Source organism: Miniopterus schreibersii, assembly GCF_964146895.1.
Source record: "Miniopterus schreibersii genome assembly, chromosome: 1".
Taxonomy (NCBI): Eukaryota; Metazoa; Chordata; class Mammalia; order Chiroptera; family Miniopteridae; genus Miniopterus; species Miniopterus schreibersii.
In genome coordinates, this window is record NC_138101.1 from 172286582 (window position 1) to 172313107 (window position 26526).

The 26526-nt window shown below is 34.7% G+C and overlaps 1 protein-coding gene across 1 annotated transcript in view; it reads left to right on the plus strand.

Moving 5' to 3' along the window:
• MNAT1 (MNAT1 component of CDK activating kinase) overlaps nt 1–26526 on the plus strand; it is a 146813-nt gene that overhangs the window by 43032 nt on the left and 77255 nt on the right. The window contains exons 4-6 of the mRNA XM_081116021.1: nt 6983–7086; nt 14151–14291; nt 18884–19009. Of these exons, the coding sequence (XP_080972147.1) occupies nt 6983–7086; nt 14151–14291; nt 18884–19009 (371 nt within the window). The remainder of the gene's footprint in view (nt 1–6982; nt 7087–14150; nt 14292–18883; nt 19010–26526) is intronic.

The window sequence follows — 26526 nt, forward strand, 5'->3', positions numbered from 1 at the left end:
ATTCAAGTGACTGATATAGGAAGGAGCAGCAAGGATAAATTAAAATAATTTGACCTTGAGCAGTTGTATGGTATTCATCAGGAAAATAAAGCTGGAGAATAGGCAGTATTTCTTATTGTTTTGTTTTGTTGTGTGGAAAGTGTAGAAATGAAGGAAAGACTAGTTTTAGCCTTTTGAAGTTTTGTCAGGGTGTGGCTCCACCATTAGTTGTATGTCATTGCTCTGATTGTTGTATAAATAAACTTCCTTTAAATACCTCGTTTCAAAAGCTATTTACTTTGTATGTTATTCATAAGATAATTAGTTAGATGTTTATTATATCTGTATTGGCTATCTCTGTGTTAAAAGTATAAAATTTTAATAAAAAATTTGTTGTTGAATTTATTGGGATGACGTTGATTAATAAGATTATATAGATTTCAGGTGTACAATTCTATAATGCGTCATCTGTATATTGTGTGTTCATCACTCAAAGTCAAGGCTCCTTTCATCACTATGTATCTCCCCCTTTACCCTCTTCTTCCTCTCTTCCCTCTGATAATCACCATACTTAAAATATTAACTTAATTAGATACTTTAAGTGCCCAATTGAGCTGTGCTCATATTATCTCATATAATAATTTTTACAACTCTAAGAGAGACAGACATTTTTATCCCTATTTTACATATGAAGACAAGGCAGAAAGAGCTTAAGTATTGTGCCCAGGATCACATTGCTAGTAAGTAATGGTACCAAATTTTAAACATAAGTTTTTCTGACTCTAAGAGCCCATGAAAGTGCTTGGTAGTGTTTGAGAGTAGTTAATAGTCTGAATCTAGAACATAGGGTGCTGATTGGTGCAGTAGTGGGAGATAAGAGAAAAAAAAGTTGGCCATGGCCATATTTTGAAGGATCTTACGCTTGAACTTGATCTTATAGGTAGAAGCATTCCCTTGAAGATGCTTACGCCTAGAGTGAGGAATAGAGTTGTTAGTGTGGCTAAGGAATCAGTGTTTGAGGATTTATAAATTGGGGACTGGTCATTTTGTTATGTAAATTTCATTATGAACCCTTTGAACATCACAAATATAAAAAATTTTAAATATTAGAATTTGAATAATGGCATAAAAACTACAAGATAAGGGGCGCACATGAAGATGAACTTTCTTATAGCATTAACAATAGGCTTTTTTCTGTGGTTATGACAATCTAAACATAAAAATTCTTGTTCTTTTTGGCCCCAGGGGGCTATCTCAAAGGTTTGTTCTTAGTTTCATAATAAACAGATTATTCTTTTGGTTCAGGGTATTGCTTATTTTAAAAGGGTGAGAAAGTCCTAAGGGCTTTAATTATGGATTTTGGATGTCAAAAAGACTTCAGAATTGTACTTAAATAACATTAAATCTTTCAGAAAATACAGTAGGTTTTTTGTTGGCTTTTAATTCTTGACTAAAAGCAGGTCACCATCTGAGCTACACCAGTAACCAGATAAAGGGCCAAAAGATTGTATTGAAAATTATCTTCTATTTCTTTTTCTTCAAGGCTATTATACCAACCTCATTCATTGCGGCATGAATAAGACTTGCTCCATCTGAAAAGTTTTTAAAATAATAATCCACTTTTGTGTTTTTTTCCTTCTTTTTAAAGGAAGAGATAGTATTATTTATGATTGTGATTCACATCTGTTACATTGTGATTACCTTTGCTTTCCAAATTAAAAAATGAAATAAACAAATTGGCTATTTTAGTTTTATTGGAATTCATCAAAGTTTTTAATAAGCATAAAATAAATAAATTATGTATAAACAGGTAATTTCACTTAGAATTTAACCTTCGTATTTCTGGGTTCTATTTAATGGAAAGTTTAAATCAGTACATTATCTAGCTTGCTGATAAACCTAAACATTCTAGTAGAATTCAACATAGGATATCAGTTTGATTACCTTTACTTCTCAGTAGATTCATACTATAAGAAACCAAAATTATTTATTTTTGTAATTTTACATCTGCTCATTTTGCCATCTGTGTCATTCAATTCTGTAATTATAAAGGTCATTTTAATTAAATCTATAGTTGTAAAGATAATTATAAATGTCAACATTGGTTTATTTCTTTAGTCTTTCTTTTTGTGATAATTCAACAAATATTTCTTGAGCTCTTAACAGATGGGAAGGTCCCTCCTCCCTTTTTAATAGATTTTATTTTTTAGAGCAGTTTTAGATTCACAGTAAAATTAAGCAGAAAGTAAAGAGTTCTCATAATACTCCTGTCCCACACATGCACAGACTCCTTCACTGTAAACATCCTGCACCAGAGTGGTAAATTTGTTATAATCGATGAACCTACGTTGCTACATCATTATTGCCCAAAGTCTATAGTTCACATTAGGGTTTACTGTTGATGTTGTGCATTTTATGGGTTTGGACAAATGTGTAATAGCATGTATTCACCATTATACTATTGTATATAATAGTTTCACTGTCCTAAAAGTCCTCTGTGTTTTCTGCCTGTTTGTCACCCCTTTCCTCCTCCCACCCAACCCCTGGCAACAACTGTTTTTTTTTTTTACTGTCTCCATAGTTTTGCTTTCTCCAAAGTGTCGTATAGTTGGAGTCATACAGTATGTAGCTTTCTCAAGTTGGCTTCTTTTGCTTAGTAATACATATTTAAGGTTTCTCCATGTCTTTTCATGGGTTGATAGTTCATTTCTTTCTAGTGCTGAATAATATTCCCTTGTCTGTATATACCACAGGTCATTTATTCATTCACCTACTGAAGGACATGTTGGTTGCTTCCATGTTTTGGCAATTATGAATAATGCTGCTGTAAATATTTGTGTGCAGGTTTTTGTGTAGACATAGTTTTTAACACCATTGGATAAATACCAAAGAGAACAATTGCTGGATTGTATTGTCTTCACATAGTGGCTGTGCCATTTTACATTCTCACTGCAATGAATCAGGATTCTTGTTGCTCATCATCCTTGCCAGCATTTGTTATGGTCAGTATTTTGGATTTTGGCCATCCTAATGGGTGTATATTGGAAGTTTTTAATTTAAGTACTGGGAGTGATAAAGATAAAGCAAACCTAGAATCTGCCCACAGGCAAACTCTAGTAGGTCAAGTAGATGTGTACATTGAAAATAATTATAAGTGCTACCAGAATAACATTAGATTATGTACTGTGGGCATTTGGGGATGGAGAGATTATACTTGCAAAGTGAATTATAAGGAAGATCTGGGGATTATATTGGGTATAGAAAGGTGAGCCAGATATAGGTATCCACAGTTGTTCTGGGTTGAGGCTGGTACTAAGATGGGGTCCCTGGGACCAATTTGGTCATAGGTATGGAGATAGGAAAGTGTGGGGCAGTGGAATAGCTGAACTGGATTAGAAGTGGTTTTTAGGCATTGAGAGAAGCAATACAGCTAGCATTGTAGATAAGGTTCAGGCTTTGGAATCAGCCTAGGTTAAAATCCTAGTTCCATCATTTGCTAGCTGTATACCTTGGACATAGTTAATGTCTTTAAACCTTATCTGTAAAGTGTACCTATCTCAAAAGGTTGTTAGGAGGATTAAGTGGTGTAATTAGGTCATATGTGGTATTTAGTGCCTGTCATGTATTTCATAGGTGTTTGGTTGATACACACACAAACACACATACACACACACTATAGAGTGTATTCCTCAAGCAAAATTTTGAGGAGATCACTTAAGCAAACAAATGAGGGAAAGCCACACTAGCTGGAATTGCTTGGTCTTTCCTGTTTCTCGAAGAGGCTCTGAGGAATCTGCAGAACTCACAAAGCAGAGTGAGGGGGTGAGGGGGAAGGAATGTGAGAGATAAGACTGGATTTTTTTTCAAGGCATTATGGATGCAGAAGCAGTTGAGTGAACTTGGTGATTCATGGCTGAATAACACCATCAGAACTTGTTTTTGAAGGGTTTATTGGTAGTTGATTCCATTAAAAGAAAGAACAGTTTATTTCGTTATAAACATTTCTTCAACAACTAGCACAGTGCTAAATATTATTTAATGAGTGATGTAAGATTACTATTTTCACTGATCAAGATTGCTATTATCACTTGATCATATAGTGTCTTGTATTATTACTTTAATTTCTTGTGTGTAGGGGTGATCTCCTTAATAAGAGTGTCTGTCTTTGAAAACAGGAAGTTCTTATGTATGCTCACAACACCATAGTGTTGGGAATCTAATCATTAAGTTATTTTCTCCTTTCTTTTATGTCTGGATGATATAGAGATTGTATAAAATACGATCTTTGAGTGCAAGATGAAGTACAAAGTAAAGAATGCTGTGTATATGTGTACAATCATGTAAAGTAGAATGTTTTTATATGAGTTGTAAATAATTTCAAAATTTATCAGAGAAGGAAGTTATTTCTGATTAGAGGGATCGGAGAATTTCATGGAAAAGTATTTGGCAGACACTTAAAGATTGGGTATATTTTTAGTAGTAACAAAGGGGGATCAGGCATTCTAGGCAGAATAGTGTGAATTGGAGCAGGAAGTGAGGGGACATTTGGGAAATGCAGAGCTTTCGTGTTTCAAGAGAGGTCTTTATTGAGGGGAAATAAAAGTAGATATAGCCAGATTGTTAGTTTAGGTTATAGTCAGTAGTTGTAGTTAGAAGGGTTCTGAATTCTAAAAAAATTTTTTTCTCCCTAGTAAAAGGAGAAATGACAGAGGACTATAGGATGGTAGAGGTGGAAGGTGATATTAGTGTGCTTCAGAAATATTAGTCTGGCAGCACTGTATATTATGGATGGGGTTAGGGTATAGTGTGAGATGCCAAGATCCTGGAGAAAGTAAGTTAAAGAGATTATTATAAATTACTCAGGGAGAAATTAGATCCTGGCTTGGTCTCTTGTCAGGGGACCTAGAGAATAGGGCAGTTTTAAAGAGATTTTAGTGGTAGAATCTGTAGGATTTGGCAACTGGTGCTTGTGGAATGCAAAGGAGAATGGATTATTGAATGAATTGTTAAATCTTGGTGTTTAAGCACGATAGGCCTATCATTAACAGATAAAGAATTTACAAGGAGGAGCAAATTTAGAGATAATTATTTGTTTGGTTTTCTAAAATGCACTTTGAGTTAGTGTCAGCAATTTCTGGCACTTATTTGGTTGAAACTGGGAAGTGATGAGATTGCCCAGGGAACATAGAGGGAGGAAAGAGGGCAAAACCCAGAATCATACAGATTAGAGACCAAGAAGAGCCAGAGATGGAAACAAGAATGAGTATTTGGAGTAGTAGGAGGAAGAGCAGAAGAATGTATTAACAAGTTGGTCAAGGGAAAGAAGTGCCTGAGGGGGAAAAGTGATCAAATTAAGTGTGCATAGATGTTGAGGATGGTGGAGGTTGTGATTTGGTGACTTAGTGGATGGCCTGTTAAGTACAAGGCGTACGTGGTGAGTGGTTGGGAAAGGTAGTGGAATCAGACCATATTAGCTAATGGATCACACAGTTGCCTTTGTGAAGCCAATGCTAGTTTTGAGCCGTCTTCTCTGTTTTGTGTTGGGGCCAGAATGTAATTTATGGAGAATGCCCTACATTGCATCCTATCAAATTCCCTGGTTTACCATCATTACTACTTTTCTACTTTGTGGTAAAAAAGGTGGAGAAGTTGCTAGAGGGCTATTGTTTCTCATTTTCTCTAGTTTCTCCCAGAGTTTTAAAATTGCATATGATAGAATTGAGAATTGCTTTTATTTTTCTACATACCTAAATGAGCCTGAATTTTCAACATTGATTATGATAAATTGATGTTCTGAAGTAAGTTGGCCTTTTGAGGAGATAAAAAATGGATGAGATTGGTCTTTTGAATATGTTTGATGGCCTGTGTTGATCCTCTAATATTACTTTTCAAATCTGATAGGACTCTATAATCCAGAAGTATAGAAACTATTTTAGATGGTTGTTAGTTAAAAGAAGGAGTGAGATGGGGAAGGAATTTGTAGGAACATGGAGTATATTTAGGGCAGATCAAACCTTTTTATAGGATAAACAGCAGGAAGTAGTGGTAAGTAATTGGAGAAGGGAGAGAAGGGCTAATAATGGATGGAGAAAGATTACAGAAGAAGCCAAAGGAGGTCTGAATTGAATTATGGAACAGAAGAATCTTAATGATTTGGATCCTTCTTTAGACTATAAGTGGTGGGGTAGTGGGGCGGTACTTTATAATGTGAATTTATATATACCAAAGAGATTATTTTCTTGTTCAGAGTATTATAGCAACCTTTTGCTTTATATATGTAAACTTAGAAGGGAGTAAAGGCATTTATACTTCAAATTATTTTGAGTTGGAATTTAAAAAGGCAGATCTAATTCACAGAAAATGTATCAACTATCGTAACATGTCTCAGAGGCTTCTTTTACAGGATTATTTCAGTCAGGTGTTGGTGCCCGTTTATCCCTTACCTTTTCTGTTAGGTTTCAACTCCTGTCTGTTTCATACTGTTCCAGATCTAGACTAGATGGGAAATAATTAAGGCTTGTAACTCGCCCTGTTGGAGACCATTAGAGTGTCAATAAAACCTGTTTTTAAAAAATATAAATTATATAAGTATATAATATTTTTTATCATTTTGGATAATTTTTTTGTTTGTTTCTGGAGCACAGATTCTTTTGACTATTGACTCTGACCAGGATAGTAGATTCCAGGGTTATTTTCATTTAAAAAATTTAAGCATTCTTTTATATGCTTTTAAAGTTAGAGTAGGGACTATAAGAATCAAATTTAATATGATTATGGCACAAACATATTTTGTGATAGTCTGACAGTTCCCTTATATTTGGCTCAGAAAGCATAATTGCTGTAGAGCTAGTCTTTAAAATAGGTAGTAGGTAAGAGGACACAAATAGAGCTGTAAGGAATGACAACCTGATGAATTAAGTCACTATGATGAATATTTGGTTTTTACATACTCAAGATTTATATTAAAGCTATATTTCATGTTGTTGTTTCCTTTCTGTTATAGTTTTCAACTTGACCAACAATGTTGATTTGGAAAACACCAAAAAGAAAATGGAGTTATACCAAAAGGAAAACAAAGATGTCATTCAGAAAAATAAATTAAAGCTGGTTAGTTGCTAAGTATTTTCTTGCTCTTTTGTTTTAGAAATGAATGCTTCTACATGATTTTTAAAAAAGCTATCATTCTCTTAAAGTAATATCTACAAAGAACTTAGCTGAAATTTAGGTCAGAAATGCTAATAAATGTATATAGGCATATAAATAGGAGGCACACATAACTATAGCAAAAACAACTTTGGTGGCATTATTAAAATGTATTCTTTAAAGTTAAAAGAATTGTATGCATGCAGAGATTTAAGTGTTGGGCTTATACAGTTAGGCTGTTATTTCTTTAGTATAACCTGGCTTTCTAGTTTTTGGGGAAAGTAGGAGTGCTTATCTTTGAGCTACTCAATTAGGAATTTGTAATCGATGAAAATGATACAAGTATATTTGGATCACATAGCTTATATCTTTATCTTGAGTTTAGAGGACTTCCTCCTTTTAGTCTGAGAGTGTTTCATTTAGGCACTTCTTTTCCTGCCATAAAGTTCTCAAGGAATTCACACTACAGTCTTATTCCATTCATACCCAGCTTGGCTTCTTTAAAAAGGTGAGAGCATCAGAGTGTAATAAAGATGACTGCCTTTGCTCAGGAGCCTTTTCTGAGTGCATCAGAAGATACATGCAAAATAGGTATGCCTAGGTAACTTGTTTAACTGGATAGTGGAGGGTTGTTCCTTTCAAGTGAGTGCTTTTTTCATTTATAGTTTTAAACTAGGAAATAATACTGAAAGTTGCAATGAAAGAAAAATCTAATTTTAGGCTGGTTATATTATTTTAAAGAATTTCTGATATCTGAAAACTTTATAATGATAAGTTATTGAATAAAACAATTTATGTTATCCATGTTACAGTGAGATGATTTGGACTACTTCTGTTCTTCGTATTAATTTTTTCACACCTGGACATGTTATAACTAACCGTTTGGTCAGTAGTTATTATAACTTACTATTAATTGATCATTCTGAATGATCACATTTAAAGATGTGCTAGTTAACATATATAAGTAATTACGGTATTATTGGATAAAGCCCTCAAGTGGTCCCTGGCACGTGGTCTAACTTACATAGCTAATGTCTTTTTATTAAACTGAGGTAGTAACTTGCCTTTACTGTTTCTGTGAATGTTGAAGTCTCACTGTTCCAGAAACATGGGAGTTGTATCAAAGAAGAAAAGAAACAAAGCAATCTTTTGCATGATTAGGCTCATAAAATGACCCATTTCTGTCATAGAGAAACTATTACTGAGTTGTTTGCTAAGGAGATCATATTTGTTTCATGGAGCTGTCACCTAACACCAGTCAATATGAGCATGAGAAACTGATTAAAGGTGTTTTAATCTTGAAATAGAGGCTTAGTGAAGATTAGCTTAATTTTCACTTTCACTTTCTGGACTCTCATGAGCAGGAGAGATTGCTGCCTTACAATGTTTATCAATTTAGCACAAAAATATTTGGTTCAATAAACATTTGTTGAACATCTGCTAAGGATATAGTGTATAAAGATGAATAAGAACCCTAGTTCCTAGGGATCAGGTAATTTCAATGTAATGTCATAAGCACATGGAAAGTGCTGTGTGCTTGTATTATGGGAGTATAGAGGATGGGTACCTAACCCACTCTGGGAAAATTGGGAAAGGTAATCCAGGCAAGGTCATGCTTACATGGAGCCTTGAAGGACAAGTAGAATTTAGCCAGATGAAGAAGGTGGGACGGGGGTGAGTGTAGGAAGGCTGCCACAAGGAAATTCCAGGCAGAAAGAAATCATGAGCAAAGGCAAGAAAGCATGGATAATCACAGAGTTCTGAGAGTTGTACATAGCTCTGTGTTGCTAAAGTTCAATAGGGAGAGTTGGAAGTTGGAGAAGTAGAAAGGGCCTAGGTTATTTAAAACCTTGTGTATTATGGAAAGTAATTTGGGCTTATATAGGCCAGTTGTTTCTATGTTTTATCAGGTGAACCTTTTTTTCAAATAAAAGCTTGCTCAGAATACTTTGGTTGAAGTGATAATGGCAGGAGAGATAGGCTGGATCTGCTCAATCTCTGCTGTAGTGTACCTTAAGGCATTTTACTAGGGAATTCCTAGGATTCCTTAGGGTAATGTTATAAGAACCTGACTATACTTGGTCATTCAAGGGTTTTCAGCAAGGTGATAATAAGGTATTGCCCTTATTGGAATAGGGTTAGTGGTTATTGTGGAGGTTGAATTTGAGAGGATTAAGCCTGGAGTTCAGGAAGTTAATTGCAGTCATGCAGGTGAGTTCAGAGGTGACTTAAACAGGATTGGAGAAGTAAGGATGAATTAAAGAAACATTTAGAGTTTAAAATAGCAAGCTCTGCTGATGGATATGAAGTGGGAGGTGAATGCAAGGAAAGTTGATTGGGTAAGGTTATGCTATTAGGAAGAACACAGACTTTTAGTCTTTCAACCGGCTTCCCTTCTCTTAGTCTAATGTCGTCTTCTTTGCTTTCCTCTCCCTCATGTTTGATTTTTAATGACGGTTATTTTGCCAGTTAGTCAGCTAGCTAGTCAAACAATATTTATTAAGGCCTACTATGTACAAAACACTTCAGTGAGAAAATTGAGTCTGCCAGTTCTTCGTTGCCAAAGCTGATAGATTCTTTCTTGGCCTGAATTTCATTTGGCCTGTAGTTATTGTATGTTGCAGGCTTCTCCCTTGGTGTTAAAACTTTTCCTTAACTTTTGTGGGGCTGCTTCGCTCTCCTTCTTCCCTGCTGTTCTCACTTTCTTCTTTTATCCTTTGCATAGACTTCTCTTTCCTTCTTGTTTCTTAAACATAGGCTCCTCTTAGTGCTTCTCTTTATGATGACCCCTTTACACTGATTACTCTCAAATGTCTCTGCAGCCCATTGTTTTTCTCCCGAGCTTCTAGAATTATATTGGAAATACCCTCAGATATCTAGAAGTGGTTAATAGACATTGCTTTCTGGATGTGTTATAGGCACTTGTAATTCAGCTTTCCAGAACTGAACATTTTAATCTCTGTGGTCACTTATTTCTCTTATTATGTCCTTCACCCAATTGTTCAAGGCATATCCACTCAGTTTTCATGTACTGTTGGTGGTCTCTCCTTATCATTTTTCAAATCTGGTTCCTCTTCTGATTCTACTATTATTGTCTCTTTTAGAGCCCTCATAATTTCTTACCTGGGTTATTGAAATATTTTTCTAACTAGTCTTCCTCTCTTCAGTCTTGAACCCCATTGATCTATATCTGCTTCTAGTCATCTTTCTGAACTGGTTCAAATTTCCTGAATTCTTCCCAGTTGCCTTAGTACGGTACAAATTCCCCTAGCATGGTATGATAGACCTTCCATCTTCTCCTCTCTGCTTGTTTGCCCAGCTTTATCTAGAGCTTTTCTCCATCCCACACTTAATGACTTGGCCATACCAAGCATTCCATCTTTTTTATTTTATTTATTTTTTAAATCCTCACCTGAGGATATTTTTCTCCATTGATTTTCAGAGAGTGGAAAGGTGGGAGGGGGGGCGGGGGGCGGCAGGAGAGAGAGAGAAACATAGATGTGAGAGAGACACATTGATTGGTTGCCTCCCGCACGTGCCCCTCTTGGGGCTGGAGAATGAACCTGCAACCTAGGTATGTGCCCTTGACTGGGAATTGAACTGCGACCCTTCAGTGTGAGGGCTGACCCTCTAACCACTGAGCCATGCCAGGAAGGGTGTATTCCATCTTTTTAAAAAAAAATTTTTTTTTTTAATTGATTTTGGATAGAGAGGAAGGGAGAGGGAGAGAGAAACATTGATGGGAGAGAAAAATCAATTGGCTGCCTCCTGCATGTCCCCTACCAGGGATCAAACCCACAACCCAGGCATGTGCCCTAACTGGGAATTGAACCCGTAACCTTTTGGTACATAGGACGTAGCCCAACCAACTGAGCCACACAGGCCAGGGCCAAGCATTTCATCTTAATTCATATCTTTGAACCTTTGTTTTTTTCTGTCTAAATGGCCATTCCACTCTCCAATGCAGGTAAATACCTACTGTTTGAAGTCTTAGCTCATCCTACATATATTAGTTTCCTAGGGCTGCTGTAACAAATTACCACAAACTGGTGGTTTATAGCAACAGGAATTTATTTCCTCATAGTTCTGGAGGCCAGAAGTCTGGAATCAAGGTGTCATCAGGGCCATGTTACCTCTGAAACCTCTAGGGAAGTATCCTTTTTGCCTCTTATAGCTTCTGGTGGTTGCCAGCAACCTTTGGCACCACTCTGATCTCTGCCTCTGTCTTCTGTTGGCCTTCTCCCCTGCGTGTCTGTGTCCAAATTTCCAGTTGACCCTATGTCCAAATAAGATGACATTTGTAGATACCAGGGGTTAAGACTTCAATGTAAGAGAACCCTAGTGCACTATCGGTGGGAATGCAGATTGGTGCAACCACTCTAGAAAACAGTGTGGAGGTTCCTCAAAAAATTAAAAATGTAACTGCCTTATGACCCAGCGATTCTACTTTTGGGAATATATTTGAAGAAACCCAAACACTAATTTGGAAGAATATATGCACCTCAGTGTTCATTGCATAATTACAATAGCCAAGATATGAAAGCAACCTAAGTACCCATCAGTAGATGAGTGGGTAGAAAAGCTCTTGTACATATATACATAATGGAATACTACTTGGCCATAAAAAAGAATGAAATCTTACCTTTTGCGACAGCATAGATGGACCTAGAGGGTATTATGCTCAGTGAAATGAGTCACATAGAGAAAGACAAGTACCATATGGTTTCACTTATATGTGGAATCTAAAGAACAAAACAAATAAGCAAACAAACAAACAATGATGATTTCAATGGTAGGAATTGGCAAGGGGAGTTCTCAGCTCTCTGTCTGGGAAAATGATGATGATGAACCTGAAAGTGGTTGAAATTTGATGCAGGGGAGCTCTAAATATGGATTCTTCTCTTCTCAATTTTCCTAGGCCTCTGAACTTTCTGGTCTGTGTAGTAGGGTGAACCTGAGATGCTTCTGGAATTTCCAATAAACTACTGAACTCATTCATGTTCTAATCACTCACAGAATCATTTCTAATCTACTCTAGGTGCTTTCACACAGTCTATTTCTGTGACTTTTTTGATCTGTCAAATGCCTGCAGCACTGTAAAAGGACATTTAAAAAGCAAGGGAGGAAGATGTACAAATGGCACAAGAGAGAGGCCAGCTGCCTTTCCGAAGTTCCCCAAGTTGAAAATTATAGCTAGTCTTTTAAAAGCTCGTCCTGGCAGGATTTGGTGATGAAGAGTGAGATATTTGAAGAAGATGGTTTGATTTCCACTGTGAGGCACTGAAAAAATAAAGACATTTTTAAACTGGAAAAAAAAAAAGACTTCAACGTATATTTTCAGGGGACACATTCAGCCCACAATATCCTGTATGAAATCTTTTCTGACTCTACCTGTGCTCCATTATCTCAAAGAGAATTTACCACTCTATCAATTCTGCTCCCACTGTCCCTGTGTATACTTCTCTAACACTTTCCATACTTAATTGCTTATATGTCACTGCTTTATTATGAAGCTCATCTTTTTCTGCTTATGGGCCTCCAAATCAAGTAGTTCACTTTTCTATCCCTTATACCTCAGCCCCCAACCCTGACTTTTTACGTTTATTCCTATTAATCCTTCTAGATCAGTTTGAATTCTCTTCTCCACCGGGTGCCTGAGTTAGAGTGGCAGCCTTAGTGCTAAAGGAGGAAACGTTTGTACAGTTATGGGGAGAGGTTCTAACAGAACTTAGTGACTGATTTAATGTAAGGGGAACGGCAGGGTAGGGAGCAGGGTTAAATGAAGATCACCTTGAGGCTTCAGCCCGAGTTGACTGAGATATAGGTGTGCATTCAGCAGAATTGAGGACTGTGGGAAGATGACCAGCTCTGGGAGACCAGATGCTAAACTTAATTTTGGATATACTGAATGTGAATTTTAAGTGAAACATTTTTGTGTGTGAGAACTTTGTGGGTTTTTTTGGTGGTGGTGGTGTTTATCTAATGTATGAAATAAAAATATCCAATAGGGTGTTTTAAATATTATTTTACATAAAAATATGCTTTTGTCTGAGGTCTCTGTTAATTTCTATATTATGTTAGTGATCCCCAAACCTATTGTGCTCTCTCCCCCATTACATATTTGCCTTCAGATGCCATGAATTCTCAATATTCTGTTGAATTAAAACAAAAAGCACTACAACATTTTTAAGAGCAGGAGTCTAGGTATTAAAATAAAACCATTCAGATTTTACTGTATTTTTTCCTCATAAGACTTAAAGAGCAAAGACTTGGTATAACATTGCTTTTAAGTATGAGTTAGAGTTGGAATAAATTTCAGAGCCTGGAAGTATTTAATATTTCTGAAGAACTTTGTAAAACGGGAGTGAGTAGACCTGTAGTTAATTCTGTGTACAAATTAGCTTTGAATTTAGAATTTTTCAGTCCATAAAGAGGACTCTTGAAATTTAAATGCCTGTGTTAGAAATTAACTTCATTTAAAAAAAATGTACCTTAATGAGTGCTTTTTGGAACTCTAGTATCATAAAGACTTATTTTAGCTTGGGGAAAAACAAGCAAAGTGCTGTGATAAGTTTCATTATCTTATATGTTTGGGAAATTGTTGCTATTAAATAAGTCAATCTTTTTAAATGGAGTATTTCAGTCAGTAGTTCTGTGTGGAGATTGTTGTTGTGTTTCTTGTTTTGTTTTCCTTGTTAAATCTCCTAAAATGAATGCTTGAAACTGTCTCTAATCATTATAAATAAATGAACCCATTATTAAGCACAGTTCCTGCAGTTCTGCAACTGGGATTAATGTACTTCGTTTAGGTATTTGTTTAGTGCTAGATATCATTCTTTTTAATAGTAAAATGTCCACGTGAAATAAAATAAGTTTAGTTCCTTCAAAGTGGAATTGCTGCACTACTAAACAATAAGTGACTGGTGTGTTTTATGCTTCCAAAAAAAAAAAAAAAATTGGAATGTGGTACAGGATTGATGTTGGTTACTAAATTTATTCTATACTATATCTAAATGTTTCTGTTTTAGACTCGGGAACAGGAGGAATTGGAAGAAGCTTTAGAGGTAGAACGACAGGAAAATGAACAAAGGAGACTGTTTATACAAAAAGAAGAGCAACTGCAGCAGATTCTCAAAAGGAAGAATAAGCAGGCTCTTTTGGATGAACTGGTGCGTGTAGATGCTGTTGCAGTAAAATCAGTTTCAGTAAAATCAGTTTTCAGGGTGGTCTTTCTCATTCGTTATGCTGGGTAATGGCATTTAAATGGCATTTTGGCAGTTTGTGCTGGCATATTCAACTTTGGTTCTTTATTTTTTTAAAAAATTTTGTCAATATTTTATTTTCAGAAGCGAGAGTAATATAACTGACATAATCCAATGTACTGTTAATAGATTATTTACGTGTTTCTAAGCTTACTGACTAAAACATTATTTTCAGAGTATTTTTTCCCTTAATTAATACTGGTTTTGTAATAACTGGCTCATTTTCAGTTGTTTCGGCTCCATGCTGAAATTTTTAGTGACTTTGGTTACTCTGTGAGAGCTATATTTCATATTTTTGCATGAAAAAGAATGAAAATAAACGGTGATGTTTTGCAAGTTATTGGTGTTTTCTAGCAATTAGCTCCTCTAGTAGTTGACATTGTTAGATAACAGGAATAATAATAACAGCAAAAGTTTATGAAGTGTTTCAGAGATTTCATATATTATTTGATATATGGAACAATATATCCGCTACTTTTAACCCAGTGTGATATTGATAAACTCACAACTAGAAAATCATCCTCTCCAGGAAGGTCTTTTGTATTCTTCCCTTTCTGTTGCTGTCCATGTAATTAATTTCCAGGAGGTGTTAAACACTTAACTCTTCAGTTTAGTTGATATACAGTTTGTTATTCTATGATTGGGTAAATGTGTATGTGTATATTTTTCTACTATGCTTTTGTCCCAGAAGCATTTAAGCCAGCTAACCAGAAATAAAAAGGAAAAGCAAGATTATCTAAATTAGAGGTAGGGGAGAAAGTACAGTAAAGGAAAAGTAAGGATAAGGGCATTAATGAGGCTTAGGCAGAAAATGCGTATCATAAACCATTTGTACTTTGAGTGGAATGTAAACTGGTTCTAAAAGTAAGGACATTGGCATATAAAATAGAATATGGTGTTTTCCTTAGCAACTTCCATTAATTTTTCTTGAAACTATTAAGTGGCATAAAGCATTAACATGTGAAATGACACATGTTGTGTTTTACAGTTTTTGTGGGCATATATTTTGTGGGAAATTAAAACCTTTAATAAATCAATTAGTAAATGCTGATTTTGTAATTATTTATTGAAAGGTTCTTTCCCTCATCATTTTATACAAAGAGGAACACACTTGTTTTTGGTAATGCTTCTCCTCTACACAGGTAATTGAATTAGTTACAAATGCAGAACTTAGACATAAGATGAAAATACCCTTTAACATTTAAAAATATGTTTCATCTAATATAAAGAGTTTTTAGATTTTATTTTGAGCTTAGCTAGCTTTGCATAGCTATTATACTTGTATATTCGTTTACTCCTCAAAGTACTAAGTTTTGCTGCCTCATTGAGTTGCTATTGGCATGAAGCTCCCCTTTAATTCCGTGGGGCACGAAGCAAGATGTGAAACTGCGAGTGTTGTACATTGTGTATAATCTGGAGTTAATATTGGTTTTTGTGAGGACCACCCCCACTTCCTGTTTTCTTCACCTGTAAGTCATTACTGCACATACTTTCTTCACTGTTTAGATCATGTAACATGGTGGTTAAATAATTCTTAGCAATTTACTATATTCATTAGAACAATTAATTACATCACATTGGTTTAGAATGCCAATGAAGTTTGAATTTCTGGGTTCCATTTGAAAATTTATTTTTAAAGATTCTTTGTTACTTTAATTTTTGAATATTTGTTAATTTTTTTATTAAAATGTTGACATACATTTAGTCCTTATTGACTAATTGAAAGAATTTATTAAATTTCTTTTTTTCCTCCTGAATCCTTATTAAGTAAAGAATACATTGTATTTCTTTTTCTGTGCATGTTAACAAGTGACATTTTATAAAAAAAAGATAGCACTGGCATTTGTAAAAATGTCTAGAAGCTTAAATTTTAGGGTTATTCTCTGGATCTAATTTAGGCAACAAGTACTACTTATTAGAATTTTTCCTCGTTTTTTTGGGTTTGGTCCTTGTGCTAAAAGTCACTTTTTAACCTTTTGTAAAGCACTAGCATTATATTATACTGTAGATGACAGGATTTTAATGTTACGGTATTAATGTTTATGGCTTACTTTTTACCATAATGTTACCTAAAAAGTCCATTTATTTAATCCTAACTGTAAATTCAGTTTTTTTTAAACACTTTGGAAAAAGATTTTAAAACAGGTCCTGACTTAGTAAATCTTTTTATATTCCTGTTTGAAAAATTCTCTTCAGTTTATGTCTGAAATTTTGTATGGGCTAATATTTCTGTCAAATGCAGTAGCTGATTTTTATTAGAAATATTGTTTGCCAGATGGCTTGCTTAAAGTCAGTTAAAATAATCTTTTAAAAATGGTCATTATAAAGCTTTTAATGAGTATTACAGGCAGTCTTATTAAAATTTCTTTAAGTATTAAACAAGGTACCTTCAGGCAATTAATGTAGGTTAGGGAACCTTTCAAGGTAAAATGGAAAGCTAAGAAGAATGAAATAATTTGAAAGACTGAATCTGCATTTTATGTATTCCCAAGAGGATGTGTGTTTCTCATAGTTTATTTTACTCTATAGCTTTTGTTGTTGTTAGAGCTCCTGCTTAATTCTAGTTTAACATTCACAAAGATTTTCAGCTTCCAAAGTTTTGAGTGCTAAAGTGGAATGAAGCAGATTTGAGGTAAATTGTATGCCATAGTAGCAAAATTAGTTTTAGATTCTAGAATGTTTATTTTTATTAAATTTAAGCTGTTTTACCAAGACATTTTAATAGTTAGGTCCTTTTATGTGATAGTGGAACCAGGCCAAAATATTGATTAGCAGGTTTTTGAAGTGAACGCATTGTCTTGCTTTTACACAAGAACCTTTAGTTTTTAAGAGTAAATACCAGGTATGCAAGAGTATTTGAGTTCAGTTAGAGTATAAATTGGGAAGCAATGTTTTAACTTTTTAGCCAAGGAAATTAGTTTTTCTTCTGTTAGTGTTTTTGCATATGATAAGGTAGTAATAGCTTTTAAGAGATATTTTGGGCCACAGCCTATTTAAAGTGTCCTATAATTTTATTACTTTAGTATAATATTCTTAGTGCAAATCTAGAGTAGCTCCAGGAATTCATAGCAGTGCTGTTACTAATGCATTACTGATGCTTTGTTGTAGAATATGAAAGGTATTCAAGTATATTCTCATAGTATATTTCATTCATTCTCCATTATTGCTAAAGCTAGGTTGAAAGGAGTTTGCTCCTTAATATGGTTCTATTTTATAAATAAAATGTGTTCTTCCATTTACTTTTAAAAGATTTAATCTCTGTAATGTTGCTCTTGCAGAAAACTTCTATTGCAAAGTCTTGAGATACGGATTTATTCTAGGACAATTTTGTTGAAATAAATTGGCTTGTTTTTTGAATCACTTCTGTACTAGAACGTTAAAACAATTCCTTTAACTAGAGTAATTAGCCACATTTGTGTCTAAAAATATTATTAAGTTATTAAATTTGGAAAGAAAATTAGATTCTGTTATATGTTTACCTTCATACTATGAAATGTTAACACAATATAGTATTTTTCAATATTAAATTATGGGTAGTTACTACTTTAAAAATTGATAGGCCATTTGAAGAATATGTTTATCTTTGTGAATAACCTTGATATAGGAGATAGAAATGCATTTGTGCCCTTTATGTTTGTTCACAGATATAGGAAGTACTGTGTGTGTGTGTGTGTGTATAATCTTCCCTCCTGGCCTCCCTCTGCATATGTTTCTGCATTCTTATTCAGTTGACAACTCAGAAGGGAAAAAGTCTGGATATCATTTAGTTTAGACTTTAGCTCCACAGCACTTTAAACATGTAAGAGGACTTCATGTTAAATAGATAAATAACAGCTACATATAAGAATTAGTTAGTAATTTGTTTGTGTTATTAATATGTGTGTGTGTACAGATTTGTGTAAATAGTAGCCCTGATTTAGCATCAACATAGATATTAAAATGTTTACTATTATTTTGTTAATTAAAAAAATTTAGACTTCATTTCTAAAAATAAGTCAGTAAAAGAGAAAATAAATGTACTTTTGGTTGTACTTAACAATCGTTCCATTGTGCAAAACAGAACAAGGATCATTTCCAAACGGCCTCAGGTGAAATCTAATGGGAAACAATTTCAAACTGGTCTGAATTCACTGGTATAAAGAATGTGTCTTAGATAAACATCTGATCCAAGTTATAGTACTTTGTACTACTCTTTTTGTGATTAGCTTCTAATTTTTTTATTTTAATAAATATGGTTGGCATTGCTAGATGAAATAGGACCCTATTATATTTTCTTTAAAGTGGATTTTATAAAAATAATTTTTTGCAGGTTTTGATTTATGAGTATAAAACAGCCTTTTCTTATTATAGAATGTTAATTTTTTTGTAAAGTGTTCTCCATAAAGTGAATATTTAGGTTGACATCAAATGCTTATGGAAAGGCATAATTTAAAATAATAGACCTGTTGCTCTTAAGTTTTTTTTTAAACTTTTATATTACATATTAACTTTTCTTACAGGAGAGTTCTGATCTCCCTGTTGCTCTACTTTTGGCTCAGCATAAAGGTAGATCTACCCAATTGGAAATGCAACTTGAGAAACCCAAACCTATAAAACCAGTGACATTTTCCACAGGCATCAAAATGGTAAGCCACATTTTAATTGCTTGTTTGAAAGATATATTTCAAGGATTACACTTTGTAATTTTATATTGATTTCTACAGATAAACTGAAAGGTTTAGATGTTTAAGAATAGTGTCTGATCTAGGCTAGTTGTCTAGAAATACGAACATGAGCAGTATGTGAGGAAAGGGAAAAGTAATAAATAATTTTCTAAGTATGCAACACAATTTTGTTGTATATAATAATGGTTTGCATGTGTTTTCTTATTCTACATAAAATTTTAAGTTTACAGTGTAGGAAAATGCAGACTCTTGGTTTCTGGTATGGCATGTGAGAAGCTTGGAAGTTGCCACTACATCCTCACAAATAAGACTTGGAAATTGCCACTGAGAAACAACAAACTTTTCTTAGATCCGTAAGTGAAGAGGGGTCACAAGGCTAATTATTGCCCTTAAAATTGGAGAGACCAGCGGAGAATAGAGAGAATCACAACTTATTAGGGCAGCAACCTTGCAAGGAACCAGTGGTATTGTAGGGAAACCGGAATTGTAATTGACAAATTGTGCAGGCTCAGTGTGGAAAACTCTGACAGTTCAAAACTCCAGGGGTCGCCCAGCCAGGCATGGTTCAGCGGTTGAGCATTGACCTAGGATCCAGGCGATCGGGGTTCAATTCCCGGTCAGGGCACATGCCCGAGTTGTGGGCTCAGTCCCCAGTCTGGGGCGTGCAGGAGGCAGCCGATCAATGACTCTCTCATCATTGATGTTTCTCTCTCTCTCTCTCCCTCCCCTTTCCTCTCTCTGAAATTAATAAAGATATATTTAAAAAAACAACAACAAAAAAACCACAAAAAAACAAAACAAAACTCCAGGGGTCACTAGACATTGGAGGACTCCACAATTTTGTTTTGCCTCTTGAATCTCTACTGGGTTCTTTCCATGAATATCGAGAAAAATCCCATCTTCCTGGCAGATGAAGTGGAAAAGGAACCATTTTGCAATATACCAGAGTGTTCTGTTCTTCTTAACAAGGCCTGCACTCAGGAGAAACTGTTTCACCAGAGCTTAATCTGTTGGAATTTTATCAGAGCCTAACTGATATGGGGATAGGGAAATGCCCAACTCTCACTGCTCACACCTTCCATGTAGGAAAAAGGAAATACACAACTTCAGACCACTCTTGCCATCCTGACCCACATAAGAGGAGGAAGATGGATTGAGCAACATGTGTGAAGTTCACAGTCTAGAAGAACACACTGCGACCTAATCATATGACTATAAAATGCTCTGCCATCCTCAATACCTTACCACCACATTACTAAAGTCTTATTTATAGCATTTCATTTTACCCGGTACATCATGCCTGGGTATCAAAAAAAATTTACAAGACATACTAAAAGACAGAAAGCACCGTTGAAGGGGTAGAGCAAACATCAGCACCAGGCTCAGATATGGCAGGGATGTTGGACTTATCAGACTGGGAATTTAAAACAACAATGATCAATATGCTAAGGGTATTAAATGATAAAGTAGACAGCATGCAGGAGCAGATGGGCATTATAAGCAGAGAGATGGAAATTCTAAGAAAGAACCAAAAGAAATGCTAGTGGGGAAAACCCACTTTAACAAAAATAGGAATATCTTTGATAGGCGTATTAGTAGACTGGACACATCTGAGGAAAGAATCTCTGAGCAGTAGGAATATATCAATAGAAGCCTCATTTTTTTTAACATGCTTAGAGAGAGAGAGAGAGAGAGACATTGAAGTGAGAAATGTTGATCAGTTGCCTTCCATACGCTCCCTGACTGGGGATCAAACCCACAACCTAGGCATGTGCCCTGGCTGGGAATTGAACCAGCAACCTTTTGTGCATGGAAGATGTTCAATCTACTGAGCCACTCTGGCTTGGCTCAACAGAACCCTTGAAAACTGAAAACCAAAGAGAAAAAGACTGAGGGGATACAAAAAAAGACCAGAATATCCAAGGACTTTGGACACCTATAAAAGGTATAACTTACACAAAATGGGAATACCAGAAAAAGAAGAAAGAGAGAAAGGAACAGAAGAAATATTTAAAACAATAATGACTGAGAACTTCCCCAAATTAGTATCAGACACCATACCAAAGACCCAGGAAGAACACGAAGTAGGATAAATGCCATTAAACCTCATACCTATGTATATCATTTTTAAGTTACACAAAATTGAAGATAGAGAAAAAGTTCTAAAGAAGCCAGAGTGGGGAAAAACACCTTACCTGTAGAGGAGGAAAGGTAAAAATTATATCTGACTTCTCCTCAGAAACCACACAAGCAAGAGGAGAATGGAATGAAATATTTAAAATGTTGAGAGAAAAAAACTACCAACGAAAATAATGTACCCTGCAAAATTATCCTTTGTAAGTGAAGGAGAAATAAAGATTATCAGACAAACAAAATTGAAGGAATATTTTGCCAGTAGGCCTTCCTTGCAATAAATATTAAAAGTTCTTTAGAGACAAGGAAAATCATGTAGGTCAGAAACAGATATACATAAAGAAAGAGCATCAGTGAAGAAATGTGGTGAGGTAAAATAAAAACTTATTTTTTTCTTAATTGAACAGATAACTGTTTAAAATAATAGCAACACTGTATTTAACTATGTTTGCTGTGTGTGTGTATATATGTATCTGCTTATATACATACATACATGCTTATCTGTAAGTGAAATGAATGATTGATAATACAAGGGATGGGAGGAAGCAATCAGAATTATTTGATTATGGGTATGTGAGTACCTGAATAGTATAAAATATTCATGATCAGTTTTAAATTTACAAATGTAGGAAGTAGTAACACATCTTCAAATGTAAAGAAAAACACTGCTAATTAAGGAATTACCAAAGCTTTTGAATTAAGAGGCAATATAATATAGAGGGAAGAAAATGGGCATGGAAAGACTCAGATACAATTGGATTAAACTTCAGCTTCACCATTTACTAAATGTATATCCATGGGTAAGATTTTACTTTATTCTTTTTGAGTATGTTTTCTCATTGGTAAAGTTGAGATATTTTTAACTTTATATGGTTATTTGGAGGATTAAAATGTATATATATAAAATGTATAATCAGGTATACATACTTTTAGGATTCTTGAATTTGAGGGAATTTTATGATAAATTTGGCATTTTGATGCTTCTGTCAACTGTGGTATTGCTGTTACCATGGTGTTTTGTTTTGTTTTAAAGTTTTAAAAATTTATTTAGCAATTCACATAAAGGTCATTCTTTTTGATGTACAGGGTTCTGACAAATGCAGATTTGTATATCTATCACCACAATTATAATATAGAGCAGTTTTATCACTCCTCACAATTCCCGTGTGCTACCCTTTCATAGTCAACCCTGCACCTGCCTCGCCCCCCAGCAATTAGTGATGTGTTCTTTTAGTGTAACAGCACACATTTAGTTTAACAGCACATTTGAGATCACCCATGTTGTTGCACATATTTAGTTGTTCCTTTTTGTTGAGTAATAGAGTAATATACTATTGTATAGATTTACCAGTTCCTTTATCCATTCATCAGTTGAATGACATTTGGGTTCTTTCCTTTTTTAATGATTATGAATAAAGCTTCTGTAAACATTTGCATACAATTGTGTGTGTACATAAGTTTTCATTTCTCTTGGGTAAATACTAAGAATGAGATTGAGTATGTTTAGCTTTGTAAGAAACTGCCAAACTTTTTTAAAGTGGCTGTACCAGTTTGCTTTCCCACCAACATTGTATGAATGTTCTAGTTGCTCTGCATCCTTGACGACATTCAGTATTATAAGTTTTAAAAATATTTTAGGCATTTTAACAGGTGTGTAGTGGCATCTCACTGTCTTTTTAATTTGCATTTCCCTTATGACTAATGTCGACCATCTTTTTATGAGCTTATTTGCCATCAATATTTCATTTGACCTAGCATTTAACTTAATACATTAGATATCTACTAGAACGTGTTGTGACATTATTTTCTTCCTTCTTCCCTTCCTCCCTCTCTTATAACCTTTTGTTTTATGAAATGTAATATATATATATGTAGTGTCCCAAAAAATGTGTACACACACTTTGCATAATTATAAAAGCAGTATTTCTTAAAATACATTTCATTTTCAATTGAGCGATCATCTGTTAAAGTGTATACATTTTTGGGGGCACCCTGTATATATAAAAGTGCACAGAACCAAGTCATGCAGCTCACTTGAATTATCACAGAGTGAACATCTGTGTAACTATCAGTCAAGTAAAATAAAAAAAATATTGTCAGTGCTTTAGAGACCCTCCTCAGGACCCCTCTTACCTAGTCAGTACTAAGTTTCTTTTCCCTAATGTAGTCACCTAAAAAAAAAAAAAGTTTCTATTGATTTTTTTTAGAGAGAAAGGAAGGGAGAAGGAAAGGGAGATAGAAACATTGATGAGAGAGAAACATGAACCGGCTGCCTCCTGCTTGCCCCTTACTGGGGATCGAGCCTGCATCCCAGGCATGTGCCCTGACTAGGAATTGAACCGGTGACCTCTTGGTGCCTGGGGCAACACTCAACAAACTGAGCCACACTAGCCAGGTGTCACTTTTTTTCTTTATGGCAGTTTTTTCTGGCTCTTACGAATAGCATTAACATCTAAGCATATATGCCTTAATCTGATTAATGTTTGCTTGTCCATGTTATATTTGTGAGATTCATCCAGGTTTTTGCATATAGCTATAGATTGTTTTCATTTTTTATTGCTGGTTAATGTTTCATTGGAGGAATATACTGCTGACTCTTGAACAACGGGTTTGAACTGTGCAGATCCACTTATATGGGGATTTTAAAAAATAAATACCAGCAGTATGCTCTCTCTTAATATTCTTTTTTCTACTCTCTTAATGTTCTTCTCTTAAAATTCTTTTTTCTATTCTCTTAATGTTCTTTTTTTCTTCTCTCTTGATGCCTTTATTGTTTTACTTTTCTATTATCTGTCTGGAATTGATTGATTCTTTTTTTTTTGGTATGGTGTGAGGTAGGTGATCCAATTACTTTAATGCATGTTGAGATTGATATAACTTAGTGTGTGATGGAATACTTATTGATTATTATGGCAAAATTCAGCATTAGATTCAGGGAAAATTTCAGGTGAAATTTTAAATGACACAGTTTTTATAGTGGATTTAATTAATGTTACTTACTGAATGTGGAGATTGACACAAAATGTAGATGAAAATCTAAATGCTGTTCAAAGAACCAGTTTTTAATTTTATTGGTTTATTTTCCTATTTTTTGTTTTTTTATTTTCACTTATATTTGCTCCTTTTTCTTTTATTCTCCTTAATTGGGCTATAATTTACTCTGCTTTTCTAGTTTTTAAAGGTAGAAGCTGCCCGGCCCGGCGTGGCTCAGTGGTTGAGCGTCGACCTGGGATCCAGGCAATCAGGGTTCGATTCCTAGTCAGGGCACATGCCTGGGTTGTGGGCTGCAGCCTATCAATAGCTCTCTCATCATTGATGTTTCTATCTCTCTCTTTCTCCCTCTCTTTTCCTCTCCCTGAAATCAATAAAGATATATTAAAAAAATAAAATAAAATAAAGGTAGAAGCTTAGGTTATTGATTTGAGACCTTTCCGATTTTTTTTATTGACACTTAATAGTATAAATGTTCTTTTAACCATTTTTTAGTTGCATCTGACACATTTTGACATGTCTTGATAGATTGGGTCCTTTGAGAAGCAGTTACCAAGACGGGTTTAAATGTGAAAGAAATATATTAGGGAAAATGCCTGAGAGAGAAAATGAGGAGACAGTTATAGGAGGCTGAGAACATCACCAGACTGTGATGTAGGTTTGATCCCAAGTGATGAAAGAAGAAAGGTTGGGTAGAAGTGTCTCATACTATAGTGTATTTCTAAGGAAAGTTTGGCAAAGCATCTGGGGAGTCCTTATGGAAAAGTTTTTGGCAGAGGAATCGTGCATTTCCTAAGTATGGAACTGCCTTGGTATTCTTGCCTCACTTAGACTTTGTCTAGAAGCATCCTTTGCAAATTGTGGACTTGGTGCAGATGTGGAGATGGGTTTGAGAGTGCAGCAGCTTGGAATCTTGATTCATTATGCTTCTGCAGTTGGAGAGCTGAGAGGTGCATTCATGTGGCCATCACAGTTGTATTTTCATTTTCATTTAGTTGGGTTATTTTTTAGAAATGTGTTATTTAATTTTCAAATATTTTCAGATTTTCTAAATACCTTATTGCTACTGATTTCTGGTTTAATTCCTTTGTAGCGAGAGAACATAGTTTGTATGGTTTTTCCCATGCTTGATGATGTTTTTTGTGAACTTGGAAAGAATTTGTATTGTGCTCTTGAGCAGAATGTTCTATGAGTGTGAACTAGGTCAAGTTAATTGATTTCCTTAAGTCTCCTGTTTCTTACTGATTTTCTTTTTCTTTTTTCTTTCAGTTACTGAGAGAGCAGTGTTGAAATATTTTAGTATAATTATGGATTTAAAAAATTAATTTTGCACATATCTTTTCAAGCTCTGTTTTTAGTTGCGTAGATATATAGAATTGTTACATTCTTTTTATACTTTGACATCTTTATTTTTGTGAAATATATCTCTTTATTCCTGATAATATTATTTGTTTTAACTACTACTTTTTCGTATGTTAATATAGCCACTCTAGCTTTTTTGATTAATGTTTTCATGGTATGAGTTGCATTCCAAAAGACAGTGTGCATATAGTTGGATCTTACTTTTTCATTAAATCTGGAAATCTTCCTTTGCTTATTGTTTCAAGGCAGTTATTGGCATGGTTGGATTTAAATTTATCTTCATCAAATTTGAAAAATATTTCTTCATATATTTTTCTATTCTTTCCTCCCCTTCTTCCTCTTTGATTTTAATTACATATAAGTTATACTACTTAATGTTGTTACACAGTTCATCAGTGCTTTGTTCGTTATTTTAATAGTCTTATTTTCTTTGTGCTTTGGGTGGCTACTGTTGATGTGCCCTTAAGTTCACTGATCTTTATTTCACTAGTGTCGAATCTGCTGTTTATCCAACTTGTTATATTTTCATTTCAGTTAATATGTATTTTAAATCTCTACATGTTCCATTTGGACCTTTTTTTATATCTTCCATGCATTTTCTTGTAATTTTCATGTTTTTCTCTACCTTCTTGAACATATGGATCGTATTTATAATAGCCGTTTTGACCTCCTTGTCTGCCTGTTTAATCATCTTTGCCATTTCTGTGTCTGCTTCTTTTGAATGATTTTTTTTCCCCTGGTGCAAGGATTGCTTTTTTAAGCACTGTTAGAGCATACGAGAGCAGACTTTAATGTTAGGCTATTTTAGCTCCACTTTCAAGGTGATATCATTTTGAGGACTGTACCTGATGCTCCATGAATTGAGGGGCCTTTTTACCTTGATTATTGAGAATATGAACTATCCTGTTCCTGTGCAAACTTTGGAAATTGCTTGACCTGTTGGCTTGCAGGTTATTTACTTGGCCTTGAGTAGTTTACATTCCCTCATATGC